Consider the following 27801-nt stretch of genomic DNA (forward strand, 5'->3'; position numbering starts at 1 on the left):
AAAACAGGGAAAGCTCAGGAGATTGCTTCATTACTGGAATCCTGGAGGCAGAAAACACATTTAGATAAAGTTTTCTTAGAAACTAAGATTGTACGATCACCTCTAACAAGCTGTAGTGGTCTTGGAGAGTTGGACAGAGCTTATTTCTTCAACACACATCTTCTTCTTCTTCTTCTTCTCTCTCTCTCTCTCTCTCTCTCTCTCTCTCTCTCTCTCTCCCTGCATGCACACCTCGCTCTTAAGCAGTCACTAATTTGGACACATTCAGGGTTGGGATAGAGAGGGAGGAGGAGGAGGAGGAGGAGGAGGAGGTGAAGGAGTGGTGAAGAGGGAGGGAGATCACCGCTTTCTTTTTTTCTCTCTTTCCCTCCAGCTCAGCGAGAGGAAAGGCAACACAGACAGAAGAGTACACTCTCCTCTGCTCCTTTCACACTGTTGGATTCATACGCTCCACCAGCCAAAGTTATATTGATTGCTACTTCTGTCTGGGAGTCCTGCTGCTGATTTGGACCTGGAGACCCCCTGCCCTGTCCTAGCTGCTTTGTCCCTGCTCAGGATGACAGGCTGTGCAAAGCGCTGCAAACAGGGAATTATCAAATTTGCCCTGTCCCTGCACAAACTGGTCACTGGAACTCTCAGTAAAGGTATGTAAGTCCTTGACAAATTCTCTTCTGTTTTTTTTTTGTTTGTTGTTGCAGGTGCATCTCATATAAGTTGCAAGCGGAGAAAGTAGCCCCCCCCCATCGTGTGTGCCGAGTGTGTTGAGAAAAGTTACACCATAGCAGACGAGGCTTCAAATGAGCAGGCATCACAGAAGCAGAAGTTAAAGTCCATCCTGTTCATCTTTCATCTTCAGCTCATACGACTCTTTCCTGTCTCTTCTCTTGTCTGCTGTTGACCTCGTTCTGCTCGGCGTGCTCTCCACAGGGAGGAGTGAAGGAGACAGAGATGAAGGGAGTACGCAGCTAATAGAGAGGAAAGATAAAGTTGATAAAGAGAAGATTGCCATGGGTGTGTGTGTGTGTGTCTGTGATGCATGTGAGTAATAAAGCCTATTGGTGTGGCATCGGGGGAAGAGGAGCTGTGCACGCAGGGTGCTGAGAGGAAGGGGAGGGTTTTACAATTGTGATTCATTAGCCGGGCTTTAGTGTGTGCGCTTGGAGTGGTCATAGTTCACTGCTGCATTTTTGTGTGCTTGCAGCATTTTGATCTTATTCCGATGCTTTTATTGTTGAAGCTGAGACTAAGTAAAGGAAATGCTTCAGAAACTGTATGCGGCATAGGAGCAGCCCGGAGGCACACACATGCACATTCATGTACACACAAACATGTACACACTTACATTATGAAGCCTTTCCAGCCAGTTGACATTTTGTCTGGAGGGATGGGAAACATCAAAAGAGTCAGTGGCACACATACAGTACTCAAACAAAGACATGCTCAAATGCGAGCAAATGTTTTGGATGGCTCAAGCATTCAGATACAGTGGGGAGAACTGCCCTCGAGGTCTCACTCTCTCTCACTCTCCCTCCCTCCCTAACTCTCTCTCTCACACACACATACACACACACACACACACACATGCTCTACGTCACAAGGAAGCTGCTGTTGAGGTTTTGTTGCATCCATAGTAAAAAAAAAAAGGGATCGTGTAATCTCTCAGTCCTGAAAACGTAAGAAAATTCAAACATTGAATTACAAACACAAACATGTGCACATACTGTATGTATGAAAACACTTATGGTACCAATAGATGGCCATGAAAACACCCACACATTCACGGAAAACTGCATAATGTCAGCAACCAAGGCACACAAAAGACAAGCACACACACAGAAACACACACAATTTGATACACAGATTCACATGCAGCTACGTGCACACACAGGTCTACATCTGCATGTGTTCAGAGCTCTGAAAGGAGTGAGAGCTACATCTGTAACAACATCAGATATGACAACAGCAATAAAAGCAAATGGGTTAGATGCACACACACACACACACACACACACACACGCAGACACACACACACGCAGACACACACACATGAACACAGCATTCAATATCCTGCTTCAGTTTTGGAGTTCTTTGGCTTGTGTTTATGACCTCTTTCTTTCCATTTCAGGATGTGAGACTGTGCCCTCTTTGTTGAAATGCTGGAAACAAAGTTGATTTTCTTCTTTGGTAGTTGAATGGCAGTAATTTCACTCTCTACGTTTTTACTGGGTGCTTGGGTCCAGTTTAGTTTCAGATGTTGTCTGTAGCAGTCACTAGATGGCAGTTAATTGGGCTGTTATGAAGCCATTTGGAGGAAATGGTATAGGAGTCTGATCTAGTGCAGCTTCTCTTGGATTTGTTTTGTGCTAAAAGTGTCTAATGGTGTGTCATTTTCAAAGATATGATTAATCTGAGGACCAGCTTTCCTTATTAGAAAGTTCAAAGACAGAAATGCTGCATCACTTTTGTGTCCGTGTAAAAATAAGGAGATTGTGCAGCAGCTCGTCAACAAAAACAACACGAACACTGTCCTCTCAAAGTTCAGCAACTTGGTCCGACAGTTCCCATAATGCAACTTGTTTGTTCATTCCACCCTCTTAAACACCTGCGCATTTTAAGTTTCACTAAGTAACACTCATTATTGTAAATATTTTCCTTATTTTATTAATTGGTTAAATAGGCCTTTACCCTTATTCATACCCGTTTCAATCTTCCTTGAAATACAACTTGTCTGAAAAAAGCCCTTCCACAAAGTGAAAAATGTCTCGTATCCCTTTTAGGGAAATAGTTGATATCGCTCTCTTCAGGGGCTGTAGGCAAAAAAAAAACCACACACACACTTAAAGGTCGAGGCATGTCACTCCACGTCTCCAAAGGTCATACAAGCACATAGTTTCTCTCCAAATATTAAAAAAGAAGGTATTGATCCATCATCAATCCATCAGTTTATGATGCAGTCTATGTGTTCAACTGGCAATCATTTTACTGGCATTGTTTCCCTCTTCCATTAAAGGCTAAACAGGGACCCGTCCTCTCTGAAGCCAACAGGCCTGGCTATGCTTTCCACACTCACACAGACACACAGTCAGCGTTTTAAGACAGTTTATGAGAGGTGGTATTAAATTGTAGGGAAAGAATAGCTCTACTGCACTCTCTCAGTAGCATAATGGGCTTTAGCTGGGTCCCTGCATGGGTGCTGAAGGGGACAATGCTGATGGTTTGTGTGATCAGTGAACTGAAAGGAAAAGAGAAACAATGAATACTTAAAGGGTTTAGTGCTGTGCAGAACCACAACCAGAGCAACATCGACCTCTGCTGGTAGCAACGAGAAAATACAGGTTGACAGGGAGAAAAATTAGCTTCCATTTTTAACACCCAAGCACCGTCAGTTAACCATACAAGGGGTAAAGAATCTGTGTGGTATCATTCTAATTTACCTTTTACAAATAAAAGACTTCTATTAGTCTCAACAACCTGAAAAAATAAGAAAGCATTGAGGAATGAATTGAATATTTTTCGTTCCCTTTCTTGAATATCACTCATATATATCTTATATATATGATTTCCATAACAGGCATCTTAGCAGAATTCAGGTTATTATTATGTCAGACAGAATGAATAAAAAAACCTTTTTAGCCGAAGCAATATGTTGGCTTTGAAAAAAACATCTATTGTAATTCAAACTGATTGAATCCACTTGTAAAGTGTTTTTATAGACTGCTGTTGTATGGAGAGTCATTTTAAATACTATTGACTGTAAATGATCAGTTAATAATATCAGTAATTGTTTAGTGTAAAGCCATATCTGTTGAATTTCTAATTTGCTTTCTTCACAAAAATCTCAGAATGGATTGGCCGTTGTTAAGCTCGCTCATTTCTTCGTAGCTTCCTACTCACAAGAACAAATCATTTTCATCACTTGGTTTTCTTTTTTTTATGTTTTTTTATGTCTGTCACTCCCTGCACTGCCTTCAGTTTTTCTCCAGCTCCCTGTCATCCCTGAGAACCCTGAAGACACCCAGTCAAGACCTGCCCCATTGAAAACATCCTACATGATTTCACTTATCCGCTCCCCTCAGGTGCTTCAGTGGCATACAAATCCACCTGCCTGAGGTAGTCTGGACACAGGTGATTGGAGCTATCAGCACATAAAATAGTGCTAGCTACAAAACCACTAAACATGTAAATCCTTCTTGTTGTCTGAGGGAAGCCTCCAGGTACTTGAATCTTATTTTACTTTAAAACCCAACACATCACCTGTTTGTGCATTGCATTATTTGTCTGTTTTACCACCTTGTTCCTTTTGAAAATGAACTATAAATCAACCTTTGATGCTCTGAAATTTGCTTAATCTATTCCAGGAGGTGTTTTCTTGTAATCAAAAACAAACCCTCCTCGGAGGAGACACAAAACACAGAAGATAGATGTGCTGACTCCTCTCAGTCTTCAAAGCTTCTTCTGTGGGGAATAGGAGGAAAATGCAATCTTAATCATCCTCTTTGCTCGGCTGGAAGAATATTCCTTCGGTAGAAGTCTCCGCTAGCAGCTCACAGCAGGAAGACTCCACTGTCCTATATTTGAATATAGCTCACGATATCTGGACGTTAACTTTTGTGACAATAATTCCAAAGCCTTTATGTTTTCTTCTTACTCTGATTCTCTCGGACTGCACAGCAGATGGCGTCAGATTCCTCAACCTAGATTCTCACAAAGATTATTATCCCATATTGTCCAGGTATATCAGAACACAAGTGAAGTCTGAACCAAATGAACCATTAAATATTAAGCATGTAAAAAGATGAAGCAGCTCTTCCTCTACGGTTGACGAATGCTGACGGACGCAAAGGTGTTCTTCTTTTTTCAGACTTAGGGTTCACCGGCATCGGCAATGAGAAACTCGGATCTGAGGTGTTCCTCATAAGTGCTTAATGAAATATTCAACAGCTCCTCTTTTTTTTTTCTCACTCGCTTCAGGGTCCCCCTCCCCTCCTGGAGTTAGGCGGACTTGGCTGCAATTTGTATTCAGAGAAGAGGATGGATGGGTAAATGAGAACAGAAAGAATGGGAGAAAGATGGAAGAGTGTGTGTGTATGTGTGTGTGTGTGTGTGTGTGTGTGCATGATTTTAATCTTTGCACCTGTATATGAGTAAGCACATGTGTGTCTCAGCTTTGATGCTGGATATTTGCGTGTGATTTGCTTATCCCACCTGTGTGTGTGTGTGTGTGTGTGTGTGCACATGTACTGCTCTTCTCCAAAATGCTGTCGTGTCACTTTAATGTGCCAGAGGGGACACAGTGTGTGTTTAATATAAAATATAATGATTCATATGGAAAACGCTCTCACAGGAGACGACACCACCCCCCACTCTGTTGTAATCAATCCCTAAGCTGCATAAATTAACACTTCCATCACTGTTATCTGCTGAGGAGCGAGGAAAAGAGAGCCACAGAGGAGGAGAGTCGATAGTTGTGTTGGTATTCAGTTCACAGAAACCACTAAGGAACTTTAGGTAAAGAAATACAACTTATCTGCAGTTAATAAAAAGCTAAATTGCATTTTTCGTTTGCACTTTTTTTTTAAATTAGCCCGGGTTTGTCCTCATTACTGCGTGTACAGGAATAAAAGGTGACAGAGCTCGAGTATAGCACCAACAGGAAAGGTGATCCTTTTTGTTAAACATTTATGGAAAAAGACATTTAAAGGGAGAAAAATGCAAGCAAGCTGGAAAACACAGGTGACTCAAGCTGACTGGATTTTAAAGACCTCTACAAAGTGTATCGTTTGCGTATCGACCAGAGGGAGCAGGTCAGATGGTTGCCACAAAAATAGGTTTTTCACATCTTGACAGGTGACATAAAGTATGTGGGCGGTATGCAGCAGTGAATCTTTGAGAGAAATTCACTGTGGGACAGATACAAGCAGCCATGGCCTTGAGAAGGTTGTCAAGGAGAGAAAGCTCAAGAAATTCGCCAATACGAGCTCCAGATCTTTCAAATCAGCATTGTTTCCACTAATTAAACGGAGCACCAATACAACTAGTCATCAGACATCTTACTCTGAATCAGTATATATCTCTGAATGACACTTTGTTTAGGCCCTTATTGAAAAGTTAACATAGGAAAAAAGGGGTTGATGAGTTTATAGCCTTGTTAGCCACAAAAAAGGTCTGCAGGTCTCGACAATATAACTTGATTTAAGGTATTTTATCCATGAGGGAATCCTGTAGGAATGATTAAATAGGTTTTTGGGTTCACTTGCCGCGGAGTAGGCTCTCCCAGCTGCATTATGTTGTTACTAGCTGAGTCAAGCCCCAAAACAGCTAGCAGTTAAATAGTCAGCGTATCCAGACAATTCTCAGACTAAGTCAAATATTCAATTCTATAAAATCATCAGGTTATTCTCCACCATTAGTCTACCTAAAGGAAAAATCGAGATGCTTAGTGCTCCATCAAATTCAAAAGCTTATTGACCATATTTACATGGCAGCCATTTTCCTCTGTTGTAACACTCAGGGGGGAGTTTCTTTGCTGCATTTTTTTGTGTAACAAAATAAGAAAGGAAAAGGTGTAAATTCTTAGCCAACATCAGTTTAAGCTAGCTAACAGTAATGCCCAAGCTAAAAATATTGTTAGGTAGAAATATGTCGAGTGCTATAGTCGTTCTTTGTGACACAACTTTAGAGTTAGAGTAATAAAATATGACGTTTTACATATGACCTGAATTTAACATCTTTTCAGTTTCTGCTCAATCAAAAGGCGATGGATGTGTCTGATCCTTTATGTTTAAATGAATTTTTAACATCATTACGACATGAAGCATTTGAGCTTCCCGACCTCAGCGTGACATCAAAGGAAAATGGCCGCTCCGTGGATATGGAGAATTTGTAGCAATTTTTCTTTCACCTTATGAATTCAATGGGTTTTAGAACTTTTCTTGCTGAAAACAGGAACGTTTAGGGAACAAAACCATTATGAGGCGAACTGAGGGGGAAATCAGAGTCTGGTGATTCTGCTGGTTGATTATCACAAGTGACCAACAGTGGTAATGTGTAAAGTTAGCCATTGGTTACAGATTGCTGTCTTAGTCCCAACAAAAGCAGTTTATAATCATAAACACCAACAAACCACACAATATTCATGTTTGAAAAGTTGGACCCTGTGATTTGACATGACCTTGAATTTGTTTCTGATTTCTTCTATCGAAAACCAATTGATCAACCAAAAGTTTGTCAGACCATCTTCATGTAAGAAATATAGTTAATTTATTATCCATAAGACAAATTAAGTTGTTCTTTAAGCAATCATGTCACGTGTTAGATTTGCATCTTGCTATTCTTGAGGGAAAAAAGTGTTTGCTCCACGCACACTGGTTTCACACATCAAGTTGATGTTTAAAAAAACGTTCACTTTCTTTAATGTCTTTTGAACGATAGATGATGAAAGCCACATTCATGAATACTTAATAAAAACATTTTTTAACCCACATCACTAACACGAACAAGCTGTCACATTTTGAAAAGAAAAATAAGGTTTTAGATGCTTTGACCTGATTTGAACCTGTTTTCAACTAAATTCCATCGTTGAAATCACGGCTAGTGCTCACTGGGATCTGTGAGGGCAACTGAGCATGTCTCCTGAACTCCTCACTCCATTAAATGTAACTGTTGTTTCGGTGCTGAGGCGTCATAGAGCCATTTATTGGCCAGGCTCAGTTTTCACTCCTTCATCTCTCTCTTCTGCCCCGTCATCTTGTTTCTGTCATTTTCTCAATTTCATCCACCACCTTCCCTCCTCGCCTATCTCCACCTCCATCTTCTCAATCCTCTCAATTCTCTGCTCTCATTTACTTCTCTCCCGCCATCTGCAGATCATCCACTCCCTTCCTACAGTTATTGCCCCCCTGTCTCATTTCTTTCCCTCTCTTTTTTGCCTCCCAAATCTCTTCCCTCATTGCCTTCATATACTCGCCTCTGAGTTGGAATGGCTATGACAGTTTCCATCCAGCTTCTGTCTGATGAGAGGAGGCAGAAACTAACTGGCCAATTTCTTATTCACCGCGTTCTCACCACACTTCCTCTGCTTGTCAACACCTTTATTCCCCTCTGCTGTCAAATGCTCTCTCTATTTACTACTCCACGGTCTCACCCCATCCTTTTCCTTCTTACCGTCCATCCATTCATGCAGGCAGCTGTCTCAATCTAGTAAAAGATCCATTGTGTTACAGTTAATAAATGATGAGAGGGATTGGCTGGCTGGCACTCAAAATGATCCACAGCACTCTGGACAGGCCCGAGTAGTAGCACAGACCAAGTCAGGCTTAATGTCTTGGAAAAGCTTGGCGCGCTGCCTAATGCAATTGACCTGTTGCTGTTCGGTGTTATTGCACTGTAGTGAATTGCTGTTTTTGTTTCCCTGTTCAAACAACTTAGATATTAATGCTTCAATTACTTTGGGTTTGACAGCTGAATATCTCAAAAGCTAATGCGTCAGGGTGAGATCAGGGTAAAGGACTCTGACTCTGAGCCCTTCCTAAGTGATGCTGGGACCTCTTTGGAACTGATGTACCTAAAATGCTGATGCTGTTTGTATTTTTATATATTTTAAAAACAACTACTTAACGACTACTTAATTTTTAGAACAATTCCACTATTGAAAACTGAGCTGTTGATGAAATATGTGCTGCAAAAGGATATAAAAAGGCATTATAAGTTAACACGCTGCCACCCATCCAGCCATTATCTTGAGCCTATCCAAGGCTGGGTCACGATGGCGGCAAGCTATGCAAGTTGCCCCAGATGTCTCTTTTCGTGGCTCCTCCTGGGGGATCCCAAGTAGTTCCCAGGCAGGATGGGATATATAATCCTAATCCCTAGTTCTGAGTCTACCCCGGGGTCTCCTCCCAGTTGCTCCCAAAGCTAATGATCACAGATGAGGGTTGGAATGTAAATCAAAAGCTTTGCCTTTCAGGTCAGCTCCCTCTTCAGCATGATGGTCTGGCATAATGCCCCCATACTGCAGTACTTAAACTCCTTCACTTGAGGCAGAGGCTCTCTCCCCTCCCAGAGCGAGGAATCCACCGTTTTTTTTTGGCAGAGAACCATAACCTCAGAGGTCCTGACCCTCATCCCGACCGCTTTGCACTCTGCAGGCCCCAATGCCTGCTGGAGGTCCCAGCCTTCAAGAAGCCAACAGTACAGCATCTTCTGCAAAAATCAGCTATGTAATTCTGAGGTCCTTGAACCAGAAAAAAACGTCCTCCCCTTGACTGCGCCTTGAGATCCTGTCTATGAAAATCACAAACAAAATCAAACAAGCGGAACATGTCTGCCGAGAATGCAGACACAGCTCACTGTGGTTATATCTGGTGGCTTACAGCGCCGGCCCGGGACCCCATGTTCCCACAGTACCCCCCCCTTGACACTACGAGGAACACTATCGTCAGCCTTCTTCAGGTACACAAAACACATGCAGACTGGATAAAGATAAATTCCAATGCCCCCCGCCCCCATGATGCCCTGCGAGGGTAAAGAGCTGGTACACTGTCCCATGGCCCAGGACAGAATCCACATTGTTCTTCCTGTAATAGAGGTACGACAATCGACAGGAGCCTCCTTTCATGCATCCTGGAATAAACTTTCCCTGTGAGGCCGAGTGTGTGATACCCCGACCCTCCAGTCCTCCACGATACACGAAAAACCTTCCGTAGGACACAGAGAGGGGCCTCCACCAAATGTTCCCAAATCTACCCATTAAGGTTTGCCAGGTATAACACAGAGGTACTCAATGATTTTTGACCTAGGACGTTCTGGTACCAGGTACACTTATGAACATCCCTATGCTCAGACATGATGTTTGTTATGGCAGATCCATGACTAGCACAGACGTCCAATAACAGAACACCACTCAGGCTTAGATCCCCAGGTGGAACCCCTTCCAGGACCCCACCTAGTGACTCCAAGAAGGCTGCATAGTCCACACTGCCGGTCAGTGCATAAGCACAAACAACAGCCAGAGCGTTACTCCCTGCTACTTGCATTCCTAGAGAGGCAACACTCTCGTTCACTTGGGAAAATATCTATCTATCTATCTATATATATATATATATATATATATATATATCTCTCTATATAATATATATAAATATAACACAGCTTAGCCAGGGCTTGTGAGTATCCCCACACCCGCCATGTGCCTCTCACCTTGGACAACACAACAAAAGGAGACAGTCCAGCTCCTCTCCAGCAGATTGGTTTCAGAACCAGTACTGTGCGTTGAGCTCCTTGGTGATATTCCATGTGCCAAGAACCAGTCTACACTGGCTCCAGAGGGGTGCCCGAGTCTCCCGCTTCTGGCCAAGGTTTCTGTGTTTCTGCTTCTGCTGAGTCATGGAGGTTTAGAGGCAAATACTTAAACATGAACAGTTTTGGGCCATTGCATTTGACCTTATAATCAACCAAATTGTTATTTTTTTTACCCAGGCTCCTTGTCAAGTCATCACTGTATATTCTTAGCTGAAGCAATAAATGCCACCAACTAAGATTGTACTCTGTAAGGATCTGTGGGATCATGTCAGATTCATTTGCTAAACAGTCTTATAGAACATGGACGAAGTTCAGCAATTCATATTTAATTATCACAAAACTAATCTTGACTTTTTTTAGTAGCTTTCTAGGAATATTTGATTTTATCTCAAAATCTCCCTTTTGAAAACTTTTTGAAAAATTCATCCTATAAGTGATGTTCATGTTTATTTTAGTTGATGGACTTCTCATCTTTCTTGGTTTTAAGATTAGAATCATTCTTCATCTTTCTGTTTGATAAACAGTCTCATGGTGGTAATGTAGAAGCTATTCTGGACCTTTATCATGCAAATTCCTCATAATTATTTGCGAGCTGCTCTTATTACAACCAAGTGTAATCCTTCTATAATGTTATTTTATATAGTCTTTATTCTCGTTTTCCTTTTCTTTTTCTCTTGCCTTTATAAAGCACCTTTCACCTGGATTTTGAAAAGGGATTTATAAATAAAGCTTTTATTATTATTCCCATCTTTCTTCAGTTTGTTTTAAAGCTTGGTATTTGGAAATATAAGATCTTCAGACACTGAAAAAAACGTTCTGTTTTTTCTGCTTATTTTCAGTTTATTCAGCTGTGATTCAGTCTTTCTCTGCACTGGCAGATGTGGGTGTAACCCATCTACTGGAGTTAAACATCATCACTACAGCAAATCACGTCCCCTTATCTTGTCTATTCAGCCGGGCTTTCAGAATTTAATTTGCTGCTGTGTTGCCGCTGTAGCGTGTGTTTGAAAACCTGTTTCTGTTTGTGCATATATTGCCACTCTTACTTGTGGTAACCAGTGGGTGTTTGTACATGTGTGTTTGCATGTACATGTGTGGCTGTGTGTGAAATGTTTTTGTTAATGTTTGATTTAAGAAGAGACTCCTGTCAGATACGTGTCTTTGTGCAGAGCTACAAAACGAGATGTGTGTGAATGTTGGGGTGTGCTCTTGCCTCTTACATACCTAAAATATGTCCCTCACAATTTTCCCCAAACACAAATACACACCTGCCTTGCAGTGGTTCCTTTTTCAATTTCTTTGTCTGCGTACCTCACTCTACCTTTCTTTGTTTTAACTCTTTTCTTCTCTAAATCTCAATTTCTTCTCACACCTCCTCCACCCCTTTCTCTTGTTCTTACACTGCATTGATCCTTGCCAAATGGCCTTCTACAGCCAGTAGCTTTTAATGAATACCATGGCCTAATAGCTTTATCATTGGCCTTGATGGCTTCAGCCTGGTCACAGCTACGGCTCAGCTGTAAATTGTTTTTCTTAACTACAGCCATGTGAGGAATTTCAATCGGGGCGAAGTCGACGGCGTGGTTGCAGCCTTCCTATCTCTACAGCAGGTTGCCACACACAGGGCAAGAAGGGGTTAACGTGAGTGACAGGGGAGTGTATGTGAGAGGTTCATTCCCCTGGTCGCATTGTCGTTGAGGACGTGTGTGTGTGTGTGTGTGTGTGTGTGTGTGTGTGGTCTGGGTGTGTGGTTGTTTGTGTGTAGCTGATGGATTCATCAGCAGACTAGACAGAAAAAACATGTCTGACACAGTGCAATGATGCCCGTGCTGACATATGCGAGGCGACGTCTCTGCAAATATAGTGGTGTCAGATGAAAAGGGCTTTGTCTGTGACCCACCCGCTAGCAGACTAATCACACACACGCACGCACGCACGCACACACACACACACACACACACACACATGAAGGACAGGAGACACACAGCTCCTGTCAGACTTGTGCTTGTGGAGATAAAGCAGCAAATAAACTCCATGGTCAGACCGTTTGCCTGCTGAATAGCAAAGGGGGACTGATTATTCTGGCTCTCTTTCATATCCCCTCTCCTCCTGCGCTCTTCGTGTTTTTATATCTCTCTTTTTCTCCCTCTCTGCTCTCCTCCTCTTTCCCCTTACTTTCCCCTCCCCTGCTGTTGGTGAATCCTCCAAATGTGTCTCTGTCCCTCTTTCCTCCCTTCTCCTCTGTCCTCGTCATTTCTCAATCTGTTTTCTCCTCTCCCCCACGCTCCCTTGAGTTCTGTCCCTCTTACAAACCCCCTCTCCCCCTCTCTCCGTCTCTGTCTCTTCCTGTGCAACAGTGTGCAATCCTTCTTTCCCCACTAGACAGACGAGGAGAGCGACTGAGACGAATAGGAGGCGAAGAGGGAGCTGAAAAAGCAGAGGGAGAGACAGAGGGAGGCAGATACATAAAGAGGCACAGAGGAATTGATGGAATGACAGGCTGGTGGCAGGGAACACACTGAGAGAGAGAGAGAGAGAGATATAGAAGAAAAAGAGGAAAAGGAGAGAGGAAGAGGGCAGGAGTGCTGAAGAGAGAGAGAGAGATAGATAGAGTGGATGTAAAATAGGAAGCTTCAGTGACTGCGTAGACAAAGGTAGCCTCAGAGTGCATGTGCGCCTGCTATTTCATTCACACAAACACACATCCTCTCTCTTTCTCTCTCACTCACTCACTCACTCACTCACTCACTCACACAGACAGACACACGCACAGCCTCGAGCAGAAGCGGCAGAGCTGTGTGCGTCCAAGGCAGCATGAGAAGTGATATCTGTACTTCCACATACGCAGCTGGCTAACTTAATTACTGGGCACACATACTTTACGCACACTCACAGGCACACCTTGATCATAGGCAAGCAGACTTACACCTACCACACACAAAACTCGTCTTCAGCTAGAAAGTCAACATGGGTCTTGTGATGGGAACCTTTTCCATGCAAACAAAGCAGGTGAACTTCCACAAAGGTAAGACTTTTATTTTTATTTAAAAAAATAATCAAATGTTGACTATTAGGGATGTGTGCTTTTTTTTTAAGCACATGCATGTTGTGTGTATTTACCTTAATGAAGGAGGCTCGTATTGTTGCTTACAGACTCATGAATGTTACAGAAGAAGTGCATTATGGGAATGAACTGAATGTTTAGTAAGCAGCAATGTATGTTGGCATAAAATTTTCGTCATTGGTTAATGATGCAATCATCAGGCCACCTGTCCTATAGATGTAGGATTGTTTGAGCATGTGTGTGTGTGTCTAAGTGTGTAAGTGTGTGCATACACCAAAGTGATCAGGCAAGTCTATAAAAGGTAATGGTATTTTCCCCTGTTGGCTTTCCTAACCAACCTGCCTCCTGTCTGCCCCGCTTCTGTTTGACAGGAGGAAACTGGCACTGACACTTGAGGCTTGCATGCTAACGTGTGTGCATGTGTGTTTTTTATGTATGTATGTTTCTGGTGATAACTGTGGGCACTGCAGTTATGTCCATGCAAATATGTTTGCATATAATTCACTCCTAAAATAGGAGTGTTTGAAGGTGTGTATTTTGTATGTGTTCTGTGGCGGCTGTGGCAGCTGTTTGTGTGCGTGTGTTTATGTGTGTGTGTGTGTGTGTGTGTGATTGCAGTAAATCAGTGTGCTGTAATCTGTCAGCCTTTGGCCCTGGTCTGTCTTGAGCGTGTTGACCTCAGACGTGATGTTTATCACCAGCAGACACAGAGCTCCAGCACACAGACTAAGGGGACATGGAGCTCCAAATCCTGATTTTACACTGATCTTGTTAACACTGACTGTGTGTTACATATGCTGTGTCAAGAACTGTGTAGGCGATGTTAATTGATGTGAATGATATGCAGTGAATCTTGTGTTAGTTCCTAAGAAAACCGCCTTTCAGCTGTCCACATTATCTTTGTTTTACCTGTCATGCAGTGCAGCCAGAGCACACAGACAGTTTGAATTAGCTGTAAAAACACTTCAGGGAGCATGTGAATGGTTTTCTGAAACACAGTCATATATAGCATCCTGCGTGGGTTGTTTATTTTAATTCCTCGACCCGTGCCTCATTGCATTGCATGGCAACAGCTCTTAGCACAATACTTCAGATGTTTCCTGAACTGATACTTTAGGCACATTTTCAAGGAGATTTTTCAGCTGCCTAAAATCTGAAATATAAAGAGGAGATATTATGGAGACGACAGAGAAACATCCGCCGTGTTGTCTTCATGCATTTTTTTTTTTTAGCACAACCTATTCACTCAGGAGGAAACAATGCTTACAAAGCAACTTACATGTATTTTTAGCCAATTTAGTGCAGGATAAGCTCTCTAGTTAGGGTAACCTCTAAATAGCAGCCACTTTGAAGTTTGCACTGTTAGTAGTGAGGAAGAGGGAGGGAGGGAGGAGAGATGAGTAAAAAAGTGGGAGAGAAAAATTGAGAAAAGTTGGGAGAAGAGACGAGGGTGCTCCTCGGGGGACTGCAGTGTGAGTGTCAGTGAACGTGTGTGTTCTACCATCTGCTGCAGTGTTTATAAAAAGTGGCCTAATGAAAGCAGGGCAGGATTCATTTTGCACGGAAGGTTGGCTCACCCTTGATCGCCGCCCAACATGAGGCAGCAACCAGCTGGGATGCTTCCGAAGTTAACTCGCTGAGGAAACACAAGTTTTAAGGAGGAGAAAAATATTCAGATTCAGTGTCACAGCAGTGGTGGGAGAGACACAGAGGCAGAGAGATGTGAATTCACATGTACTTCACCCTTACCATTCTAAACTTGGATTCATTCTTTACCATATGTTACATTTTCTGGTAACCGCAGATGAATTTTGAGCAAGATATTATTAAAGTCAACAGATGGTGCCTCAAATGATCCCATTTAGAGGTTGGTAACCAAATGTGTTCAACAAAAACAGTATGATCAAAAACATGTATTATTCCTATACGTTGAATGCACTAACTATTTCAATAAAACAGGTCGTTTGGATTGTACTTGACATCCTGCTGAGGACTCAAAACACACATTTTAGGATTTAGACGTGTTTTATTAAATGAGGAAATCGAGGCCACATTTTCAATTCGGCTCAATATATAATGCAGAAGCGAGAGATGTAACGATGATAAGTAGTGATATACAAATGGGTTTTAGACCTCCAGTAGATTTTTGTTATTTTTGAAAGCAGAAAGCGAACTCACATCTTTTCAAGGTCTCTGTTGACAACTGTAGGAAGGTTTATTATTCTGCTCTGTAAAAAAGAATTAAAGCCAACCAACATTTACAGCTTTGAATGAGCAGGTCGTTAGGGAAAACCTGGAGGTTGGGACCTTCTGAAGGGATGTAAAGATAAATCTAAAACAATCTATATTAGTAGAGACAGACAGTAGACTTAGTAGTGAGAGGGACGACATTCAGCAATGCCCCCTCACTGATGGTGTTACAGTATTGTAAGCGTAATAGGACATCAGGATATAGTACACTATAAATATTTAATGGATTTAAAGGAGACATCCTTGTGGTTTGTTAGACACTGTATTTACCCCAGGTACAAGTGGTACACAGTGCTTTATTTAGGGGACAACTGTTGACCACTGACTGATCATTGATTTCCTGAAGAGTGAAAGGTATGCCTCCAAGTTTTTCCATTATTTAAGCTTTTGGTGGCCCAGGGATAGAGCTACTGGCTATAAAAACAACATTATACAAATATTTATGTTTCAAAATACAATTGTCAAAGCTTTTAAAGCACCCTGATCTTTCACTTTATAACTTGGGTTAAGTGGATATGATCTCCTGAGAGAAATGCAGAAAGCCTTACGGTGTTGCTTAGTGGCTAAAAGCGCAAAGGTACATTTTTCCGGTTAACATTCTTCGCTCAGTATTACGAGCGAGGAGATTTAAGACGAGAAAAGACTTAAAAAGCACGGTGACGGAGTAAGTGGCCAAGCAAGAGAGTGAAAATGTCAGACCGGCTTTTAAGAGGGTGAACTGCGCTCCAAAACAGTTGGGGCGTCAAGTTGCAAAAAAATACAAATTGTTGCCTAATGTTCCTCTCCATATTTACACTTGCCCTGTGCATGCTGAATGAGAGAGACTCTGTTCAGTGCTGTGTTTTGAAAGCCCTATACAACTGTATACGACTGTAACAGTCCCATTCAGCATTTCATATTAAAATACTAAATTGACTAATAATAAGGTGGCTAAACAGCAACAGGTGTTTTTGGCTTTAATAAGAATGAAGCCAAACTGATGCTAAGGTCTACATGCAGTTCTGGCTTTCTCTCAGTGTAAACAGAGAGTTGAAATATTAGCTGATGCCCTGAACAGCTCATATGGCCGTAGGTTGGCACTAAGGAATTTATCAACAATTATCTGTCTCCACCTGGGGCAAAAAAAGAAAGAAATTTATCCACTGTCACTGTGCACAAACTGCTCTGCTGATATAAAATATTTCCCAGGGGTCGTGTAATAAACTACAAAAACCTGCACCTCCCCAACACATTCATCTCCCTGTCCATTTGCTCCATTTGTTTTTTTTTTCTTCTTCTTTCATTTCTCTCCACTCTCTCCCTCTGTCAAGTGGATTTCCACTCTCCCTCTATTTGTCTTGCTCACTCTCACCTCATTTCACCTCAACTTCTTTTTGTCTTGCATGTGTTTCTCCCTTCAACTTTTTCTTTGCTATTTCCAGAGATGTTCTCTTTATGATCCATGGCGTCTTCTGCGAGCTCTGTATCTCAGGCTTCTATCTCTTCTCGCTCTCTTGAACCCTCACATCTTTGTGTTCAGAGTGTTGCACAGAAGATAGCCTTGTTTAACTCTGAAGATAGCTACGACTGCTTTACGCTTTCATGCTGAGTTTTAGTTGTGGTCTGAAGGATAAATGTAAATAGACGTGTGTATGCGGGTCTGTTGGAGGAGAAGTGTTTTTGTTTCAGCTTCTCAATCTGCCACAGGGCTAAAAGAACTGAGGGAAGAGGAAGACTGTTTCTTTAATAGGCTTTATAGTTTCCTCCCCTCTCTCTCATCCCCGCACATCAAAAGAAGTGCACCAAAAGGGCCAATTAGGACAGCAATAAGAGCATTATTAGGCACATGGAAACATGAAGACGAATTCCTAAATAATCTCATGTGTGCATGTGTTTGTTTGTGTGTGACCGGGTGAAGACATGAAATGATGAAATAATGAAATTACAACCTTATATCTTGTGTTTCTCGACACTCTTGTTTATAATCTGTCGAATTGTACAGGAAGCATCAGTTCCATTTTTAAAAATGCCCTTCATCTAAGATCATCTTTGATGTCTCACTGTTGCAAATTGAACCCACTTTCAAGCATCCTTTTAAATAAAAAATCAATATAAATTATAATACTATATTTGCATATGATTTGCTGCCAAATCGTTGGCTTGGCTTCAAAGATAAACAACATTTCCCAAGCAATGTATCTCTGCAGACAGCTCAGCCCTTTGCTTGCCTTCAGGCTCTGTGGCACAGGAGCCAATGTGAGAAATGCAGATGATGAATATAGATAGCTACTTAGCTCAGAGTGTAATGTTAGGCCAGCATGCTCAGTCTTTACAGCGGTGACGCTCATCACTTGAGCTTAATTAATTTGACAACTGAAATAAGGCTCAGGGTACAAACTGTAGATGTTGCCAATGTAACCCCACACATCATACACACTGCAGTGGATTATCAAACCCCAATTGATTATTAGCGTCTGTCACTGGACATAAAGCCTGCATGCCTAAATACGTTTTTTTCAAAGAGTATACAATATTTTAAACACTTTTTAGTACACACATTTTGTATTTTTTATTCAACTTGTATCTGTGTAAGAAAAACATGGAAGGTGTGAAGGGGATACAAGGTGAAACACAAGAGATGATTATTTCTATCTACATATTCATTATATTAATTAAGCCCGACAGGAGCTGTCTCTTGTGCAAAACAAAAGAAAACATTTTTAACTTTTAAATAGGACAGCAGACTAACAAGGCAAACTTTATCATCTGTTTTTCATTTTGTTTTTCTCAATTATCAAAGGAAGAGCCGTCTGTCTAAGACCCAGTGCAGACGAGAACATCTACATCTGAGAGTTTGAACTGAGTAAACTGCAGAGTCTGTTGCAGTGTGAAGGAGGGACAGAGACAGAGGAGCAGCTTTAATTATCTGCAGAGTTAAAGAAACCTTGACTGAATGTGTGAGTTACAATAAGAAACCGAGGGCATTAATCATGCCTTTCAGTGACATTAAACACACTCGACAGCGTGTTATCTTTCTGCTTCTTTCTCTGCTCTGATGTCAGAACTCTCTGACGCGGGAATAAACAATAAAACGTATGTTATCTAACTAGGATGTGTGTGTGTATATGTGTGCTGCTGATTTTGCTGTAAATAATCAATGATGTATTACTGTGTCTTTGTAAGCATCAGGTCAGTGACTCAAAGTTAACTGTCCTGTCATTTACTTGGAATAGCAAGCCAACAACTGTACACAATGACATCTACTCTAATGATTATTTTTGTCTGGGTATCAATTCGCCATCTTTTATAATATATGACCATTTTATTCTTTAAGGACGGACATTAGCTGAGCTCTTTCTGTCCCTTTAAAAATTCTGCAGAAAAAAATCTATACACAGCCGCTCAAATCCTGACGAGTGTTTCCCTGCTTCTTCCGCCACCTGCCAGAGAGTGTGTGTGTGTGTGTATGTGTGTGTGTGTGTGTGTGTGTGTGCGTGCGTGCGTGTGTGTATGTGTGTGTGCGTGCGTGCGTGTGTGTGTGTTAACTAAGACATCACATCCCATGCCAAACTACTTAGCTCTGAGAATAACGATGGAGCAGAAAGTGTGTCGATGAGGAAAACAACTCCATTCCCTGTGCGCAGTGCTTCCCTCTCTGTTGCTGTCTTTCTATAGTTTTCTCATTGATTCCCTCTTAAATCACCCTCCATCTTGCAATAAGGCTTTATCTCCTGCTTTTTCACACTCCACACTTTTGCCCTACTTTGTGCGCTGCTTCTCTTTTTTTCCTCGTTCACAAACCCCTTCATCACTATCTCTCCATTCGGCTTTGCCCTTACTTCCCCTCTCAGTCCATCTTTCTCTCCGTTCCTCCTCTCCCTGGATGATGACAGATCAATAGCAGAGGAGCCTTTAATTATTCTCTTTTCATAATGTAATGGGAGCTAGCGAGAGGCTCAGTGTGTTTCCACTAATAAAGATACAGAGGAGCAACTGCGGGAATTCATTTGGACAGCACATATTAGTGTTGAGTTTTCTAATGGACACGTTCATGCCTGTCCAAAGCAACATGGAACCCTGATTAGAAATGACCAAAGCTTTGTGTCAATGAAACATTATAGAGCCATAGTCTATGTCCTGAACCTCTTAGTAGGCAAAGGGGGAGTTTTTTATGTTCTGGGCTGCAGCATAGCACTGAGGTTGGTCTGAATGTGCTGCTTTTAAAAGCTGAGCTGATTTTCTGAAGCCTCTATCCGGCGGTTTAATCTTAATCAAGATCTTTAGAGATTCATTTTCTACCACACTTGCTTCCTCGTTCTTCCCCCCCCCCCCCCCTTTATCCTCTTTGTTCTTCCACCTTCCCCTCTGCAAATGTAGTGTTTGCATGTCCCACTTGCTCTCTCCGCTGCCTTTTCTTTCTTGTGATGCCACTCGCCCACTCTCCTGGCTCTTGTTACCCACTTCTTTCTTTCTCTTTCGCTCTCTGCATCGCACTCTATAATCTCCAGCTGGAAGCTTTCCTGATGCGCTTCCTAACTCTCCATTTTTCATCCTTTATTGCAAAAATATGTTTCCATCTCGGCCATTTTTTTCCTTCCCCCTTATATGCTGCCGTCCATGCTCTTCCAGTTCTAGCTGTTTTCCTCCTTCTCTTCCTTCTTCTCTTCTCTTCCCTAAGAAGTGAGGCAAGGGTCCTTGCGAAACAGCGCTTTCCCTCACATGCCATCAGGGAAACACCCGGCAATTTTGGCAGCCTGTTGTACACACAAGCACACACTCGGAAAAACACACTTACTCGTGCTGTTTCTCTTAGCACTACAGAGCGACTTTGCAATGATTACTTGAAGGAGAAAGATTTCTGTCAGTGTGGAAGCAGCCCTGTCAGAGACCGCAGGGAGATGGAGAGGGATGAAGATGTGAGAGAGGAACAAGCAGGGAACAGTATTTGAAACGACAAGAACACCGGGCTGATATGTTCCAGAGATTTATAAGGCAAGATCGCTGGATAAGGGTGTATCAGCGCAGGCCGAATGCCTGTAGACAAATTCATAGATGCGAGGGGGGGGGGGAAGATGGATAGATATGGTTTAAGGCTAAAGATGAAGCAGGGTGCAGTGAAGATAGCGAGGAATCACTTTGATGGGCTGTGAATTCCTACAGGCACAATTCAGACAGTGTGTTATACCGCAGAAAAAGCAGAGAGGACGAGCGGCTTGTGTGTGTGTTTGTGTGTATAGAGCAAGATGTCACATGCGTCCACAAAGACCTCATCCTATGATCAGACATTCTCTCTTCCCTACTGGTGCGTGTGTAAAATGAGTGCTTCTCTGTGTGTGCTTCTGTGTGTGCTTCTGTGTGTGTGTGTGTGTTTGTGTGTGTGTAGGCAGGGTGAAAGGAGGCATTACTCCCCACTGCTGTCCATTCTGTCTCTCTCGCTCTTGTGAAAAAAAAAGTCAAACAACACATCCGAGCATTCATGAGCACATTTCAGTTGAAGCAGATTGCAGTTTTTTTTACTCACCAAACTAAATATTCGCAGCTAAATCTTCCCATATGGCTCCCTAACAATCACACCTCGTTTATTATTCATCATCAGCAGACAAAAAGTGCCTCATACCCGGAGCAGTTGCCACATTCACAGAAGCATTTTTATGGACTGCTATAGCTTGATATAAAATGACAATGTGTCCATTCTCCAAATCCACGACTGACAACTGGGCTTTAAAACCTGACATATGCATCACGAGCAGTTCGCAGTCGTACCTCTTTTTTTGACATTATCTCTGCTCATTTAGTGGGAAAAAAAGATTTGTTTTTGTCCTTGAAAAAGACTGAAACTTTGATCAGTACTGACAATGACAGTTTTACATGTTTTGTCCTCAGGCTGGATGCTTTAATGTTCAAAGCTCAGCCGCAAAATCCAGTCCAGTGTGTGATTGTGTTGTCTGACACCAACACTGCTCTCTCCTCTACACTTACTTCAAATATTAAGTTGCCTGTTACTTCGCAGACCCCCTTTTATAAGAACATTAAAAAGGAGGAACCAGTACGCAAAGATGATTGTTCGACCTTGACAAGCCAAAACATTAAAATGCTTGTTTCACACGAATGAATGATGAACACTTTTGATACATTTCTATCAGTTGGCCCTTTATACGGTACACATGCAGAAGTCTTTACAACAGCTTTGCCATTAAAACTATCTTCACAAAATGCTCAATGTTCAGTTTTTGTACATTGTTAAATATGTGTAGGCCTACTGATATGGTTAGCCTCCATTCATGTTTATTTGTATAGGTGTATAGTATGGAGAAAGTAAGCCGTTGCCACAGACTAGAGCATTTATAGCCTAAGCTATAATTTGCAATGCCCGTCCCTAGATATTCATGAGGATGGAGTTCAATCTGGTGTTGCAGTAGTCACATGATATTTAGATGTGTTTCTAATGTTTCTGTCCTTCCTATTAACATATTTAAGTGTGAAACATGTACAAAGGCCTCTGAATATAATGCAATTCAGCACAACAAAATCCGAACAAAATCCTCAATGCTTTAACCTGCACAGAATGAACACCTTGAAAACAATATCAACAAAAAGCATCACAAAAAAATAGTATTTTGCAGAACAGGTGTATTAAGATCAAAGACATTATATGTGTGTTTAAAATAAAGTGGTGGCTGTTTCATTTAACTTTTGAGAGATTTGGATTGGAGATTTTTACTGTTGATTCTATAAAATGAACATGAATTGGGTTTCATTTTAAATGTCAGACTTTGACCTGTTGCTTCTTTAACTAAAGGATCTGGCATCTACTTCCAGCCCTGCTTGAAATGTGTTGTGTGTGCCTGTTACAAGCGCAGCAGGTTGTTTGTCATCTGTAACTGGCTTCCAATTTATCTGTTTGTACTTTCATCGCGTCACACCATGAACCTCGTTTGTATTGATCGAGCTGTAATTAAAACGTGATTTCTTCTTCTTCTGCTGTGTGCGTGTGGGGCACACCCTCCTGCAGTGTTATCTGCCACTTGTCCTAAATCTTCTACTTCACACGATTAAATATCCTATTCTTCTTCTGCCTTTCCGGATTTTAATGTCTTGCTCCTCTCGCTTCCTTGACTTTAAGCCTTTTCCCTTTTTTCCTTGCCGCCTGCCCACCTCTCTTTCTCTCTTTCCTCCCTGCCCAAGAAGCCAATCTACCAGTGAACACACACTCTCTTGGACCCATTATCCGTCCCCTGTAAGCATGTGTATGTGTATGTGGGGGTATTATGGATGGTTGAACAGGGATGATGGATGGAGTGAACGGAGGTGGTGATGGATTGAAGTGGCCTTTTCATGAACAAACCGTGATGTTGAGGGGAAAAAATGAAAGATGCACAGAGTTTCTCCTGAATTTTGTCACAGGCACATGTTCACCTCCCTCCATAATTCATATATTCATATATTACCTCAGCAGTCAATATATCAGCTGGTATGTATTTGCATATTTGTGCTCCATTAGAGGAAGACAGATGCATTTAGGTGTGAAATGCAACAGGGCATGTTTGTTGTTTTTCTTGCAGAGTGATTCACGCTGTGTCATCATTTACAAATCAATGGGTAGCCTCATATTTTTTTATAATTCAGTGAATCAACATCCTGCCGATTTCACGCTGAATCACTGATGCTCGGCTCGGGCTTTTGGCTTGTGGGTAAAGGTGGGAGGGAGGGAGGGAGAGAGAGAGAGAGAGAGGGAGGCTACAACCCCTCATGAAAAACAAAGAAATGGGAGGGAGGGAGAGTGAGAGTGGGAGAGCGTGGGGAGAAGAAAAGGGGGGAGAGAGAGAGAGAGAGAGAGCGAGAGAGAGAGAGAGAGAGAGGAGGAGCATGGTGGAAAGGAGTGAGAGAGTAAAGGAGGAAAGAGAGACGGAGGGATTCTGCTGAGGAGGGAGAGAGGAGGAAAGGCGGCTTGAGGGAGCGTGTGTATGTATATGTGTGTGTGCGTGTGTTGTAGCCGTCCAAACACGTGACAAAGAGTTACAGACTTCAGCATACAGACACGCTTGTTTCCACGACGACGACTGCAAACATGGGGGCTGTGGTGGGTACGCTGACCATGCAGACCAAGCAGCAGAGAAGGCCGTCCAGGGGTGAGGGGATACACACACACTTTCATAAACAAACCCACATGCACTTTTGTTTGCGTACAATCAGATACACTTATCAACAAACACACTATGCCTCTTTTTTCTTTCTCTTTAACACACCTGCATGCACACGTATGTGCAACAGGAAAACTTTTACCTTCATATCTGATGTTTTCTAGTTGAAACAAACAACGAGAGCGAGCTGAAGATCAAAGATTAATAACTGCTGCTATGTCCTTTAAGATGCAGTGAAAGAAAGAGAGCATATGGTGTGCTCTGTGTGTGTGTGTGTGTGTGTGTGTGTGTGTGTGTGTGTGTGTGTGTGTGTGTGTGTGTGTGGAGGTGAGGGGGGACAACAGGTGTTCCTGGTGGAAATTAAGTCTTTAATGTTTTTCTTCTGTCACTAAGTGTGACAGTGTGTGTGTTTACTCATGTGATGCTGAGCTCATCTTTTTTTGCCAGATAAACCAGGGAAGGAGAATTCTTTTTTTTTTTTTTTTTTTTCACTGTTTTTGATTCAGCGTTTTTATGTATGTGTGTTTGATTCATTTTGCATGTGTCTGAGTCTGTGTGTGTTAAAGAGGGGGGCTGAGGGTGCTGGTAAACACACGCATGTCCAAGGTATTTGTCACTCTGCTCACACACTGCTTTTCTGTCTTGCTGTTACCTTGGAAGCACGGTAGCCATGGCAACAAAAGATGTCAGTTTTGGGGTGGGAGGGTGTTGGTGGCGGTGCTGGTGCTGGTGGGGCTTTGATGAGATTGGGGCATTCCTAAGTAAGTCAAGGCCATGTGAAAGAGAGGGAATAGTGGGAGATGTGAATATGCAGATGGATTAGAGGGAGGTTTTTCTGTGATGACCTGTTGCAGAAACGTTTTACTACCTCATCCTGATAAAAACCTGCAAAACTCATTTATAAAAAAAATCTAACAAATACAAGCTGGTTGCTCCAATGAATGGGCACAGTAAGCAGGAGGTCATTGCCAATGAAAATACCCTCTGTTAATACTGTGTACTCATTTAAACATATCTGTTGCGGCAGGCTATTACTGGTTTGCCAGTGCAAATTAGGCCATACAGGATATTTTCCAAGTGACTGCATATGGCTTGTTTCATCTTTTGAATCAGGTTCTTTTTTTGTTTTTTTTCCCTCCATGGGCTCAAACAAACACCTCTCCCTGTAGGTTTTTAAAAGGCTAGGCGTAAATTTGTTGCTATTTTGAATAATGAGGTGGTTGGAGAGGCACTCACATTGTGCAAACGTGTGAAATATGACTCTCCCTGCAGAATGAAAACAAAACGGTTTTTTTTTTTTTCTCCCCTTCCACAAATGCCCTTGCAAAAGATGTGAAATAATGGGAAGTGGAGCCAGAGCTATTTGGAGGTTGTTTATAATTCTGGTGTAGTATTATGGTGCTTGAGCGTCTCCCTCTCTCTCTCTCCCTCCCGCACAACATGTTGGCTGTATGCAGGATTAGTGCCGCAGGGCTTGTATGTGTGCAGCCGCCTCTTCTGTGGGGTTGCAGATAAGTTGTGATCCGGGATCATGACACTGACAGACACATTGAGAGGGAAGTCAGTGCATGGCTCTAATATTGTTAGATTAGATGCCTACATGATTGATCCTTAAGCACAAGCGATAAAGAAAAAAAAGCCCTGTGTTTGCATTCTGCGCCTGGAAGACTATTTGCATTTGGGCTTGTCTAAACTGTCTGTTTCTATCAAGCTGCCTGCTGTTCTCTCGACTATCTTTGTTTCCTGTCAAGTTTTCTTGTTTTTCTTTGACATCCTTTGGTTGTAGTTTCCTCCTACCTGTTGTGTTGTCTGCCTGGTTTTGTCTGGCATCAGGCAGCTGTTTTCCCTCTAATCTTTCGTATAGTGGCCTCTGACAACTCATCTCTCAAGCTTAATTTTCTCCTGGCATTTTTCTCCCTTCCTGGATGAATTCTTCATTTCTCTACCGCCTCTTCCTCACTTACTCCCCGCAGCAATGTTGTCTCAATCTTCTCTCTCTTCCTTCCATGCTACTCATCTTCATATCCTGCATTTTTTATGCTTCTCCATGCCTAAACCTTCTCTTGTTGTTGTTTTTCACGTCTCTTTCTGTTATTTTAACCCTGCTGCTTTTTCCTCTCCCTGTTATCTCCCTCCCACTCCATCTCCACGCTTGTTTCCCTTTATCTTACTTTTAATTTCCCAAACCTCACTCTCACATGCCATCACCACAATCTGCTCCTGGCAGCCTCATCACAATACCTCTCTCCTCTCTCTCATTTATGCCTCCATTCTGCCTCTCATTTTCTCCCTTTCTCCATCACCCACGCTCCCATTAGCTAGTGTGAGTGCTTATTAAGTCATCTCATCATTCTCGTCTCCTGGCATCCAGTCATTTGTGTTCGTGTGTAAATGTGTATTTACGTGTGTTTTTGCAGATTCTGTGTCTAGACATGTATTTACTCAAAAATCACTTTTGTGTGTAACTAATTTATATTTGACTCCCTCTCAATCAACGTTGGCGCATCGATGCAGTATGTGAGGCAGTGACTTTAGGTGGATTTCTTTGTGTGTGTGTGTGTGTGTGTGTCTTTGTCTTATGTACACATAAACACAGCACTCAAAACACTCTTATGCCCTCCTGTCCTGCTTCACAAGCTAAGGATTATCAGCAAACAGATGTATGTGTGTGTGTGCATACACGCATGGGAGTGTGTTGTTTATCTAAAGCACACGGGTGCTCACTGTTTTATCTGTGACCCTGGAAATATTGTGTTCATGTATTTCTGGAGTGTGCGGCTGGATGCATGTGGCTCTCTACTTACGTGCTGAAGCGTGTGTGTTTGTGTGTCTTTTCAACCAAACACACGTCATCGGAAATTCAATGAACTGTTGGCTCATAGGCCGGTCATGGATTGGCCCCCGTGTCCATCGGCTTGAGCGTGGAAAACAATGCGTCTCAGAACGAGAGCTTGATTTCACGCTGCGGAACATGATAATGTTGTGTAGCTGTCTTGGTGCTGAAGCGTGTGTGTGTGTGTGTGTGTGTGTGTTAGAAGAAATGTTGCAGCTGAAGTCTATTTTTATGATACTTCCTCCATACCTATACCTCCAGGGAGCCCATGGCCAGCAGAGCTGCTACTTTCTTACAAGAGCTCTCCACATCCTTAAAGAGGCCGGTGAGAGAGAGCCCTCTTCATTGCTGCCCGGACGGCAGATTAGGCTAATTCAGATTATGCAAATGACTTGCTCTCTGGCAAGGATTACAGGACACAGTGCGAGAAGGAAAGAGAGAGCATGGCAGAGATGGAGGCGCTGAATGAGGGGAGAGTTTGGCGGAGTGAGGGAGATAAGAATTGGGGAAGAAATTAGAGCTAACATTAAATACCAGAGTCAGAAGTATTTAAATCCTGTTTCTGGGCCAGAGGAAATGTGTTTGTTGTAAGTATTTTTTGTGACCGCTCTCTGTCTCGGATAGAGTGACGGGCAGTCTTTCTTTGCTGACAGCTCAGGCCACTGAGGCCAAACTCTGAAAGAAAAGAGTGCAGGCTTTTGGCCACTGTCAAACTCCATGGCTTTTAATAGCTTGTGTAAGAAATGGAGGTTTAGCTTTGGGTTTCCTAACCTGCGGAGTTTGCAGACTCCGGTTTGGATCAGAAAACAGCACTGCATTTAGTTTTACAAGAGCTCTCCTGGATCAAAAAACTTTCCATTTAATTTTTTCATCCAAGAGCTCTTACAGTGCACTTAAATGCAAATTACTCCTAGATAGTAAGAGGAGGAACAGGGTGCTTCCTGTGGACATTGACTGATAGCCAAAATCCATAATAGTTCACTCCTTAATATCCACTGACAGAAAGCCCAGTGGGTTAGGGGTCCCTTTTATTTAATATTTAATTAGAGTTTCCCTTTGTTCCCCACTGTTAGTAAAGTGTTTTGTTGGAAAGTCAGACTCGCTAAAAAGTTTGACTGGCCTCGTCCCAACCACAGCCAGCTGGCATTTCCATTAGAAGAAAACATGTTGTTAAAACAGTTTTCATCAGGTTCTCATTTCAATATCAATATTTGTATTTCTTCAGGTCTTTTTTG

At 42.3% G+C, this 27801-nt stretch overlaps 2 protein-coding genes across 3 annotated transcripts in view; one reads left to right on the top strand and one right to left on the bottom strand.

Moving 5' to 3' along the window:
- The window catches only part of selenoh (selenoprotein H), a 291866-nt gene that overhangs the window by 242402 nt on the left and 21663 nt on the right, over positions 1-27801 (bottom strand). The window lies entirely within an intron of this gene.
- Positions 308-27801, top strand: part of LOC132981918 (Kv channel-interacting protein 1-like) — a 36873-nt gene continuing 9379 nt past the window's right edge. The window contains exon 1 of one of the 2 annotated variants that reach the window (XM_061048049.1): positions 308-644. In XM_061048049.1, coding sequence (XP_060904032.1) covers positions 557-644 — 88 coding nt within the window. In that variant the 5' untranslated portion in view covers positions 308-556. Of the gene's footprint in view, positions 645-23451; positions 23722-27801 lie in introns of those variants that run through there. The other variant, XM_061048051.1, reaches the window with a different exon arrangement.

Source organism: Labrus mixtus, chromosome 10 (genome assembly GCF_963584025.1).
Source record: "Labrus mixtus chromosome 10, fLabMix1.1, whole genome shotgun sequence".
NCBI classification, from domain to species: Eukaryota; Metazoa; Chordata; class Actinopteri; order Labriformes; family Labridae; genus Labrus; species Labrus mixtus.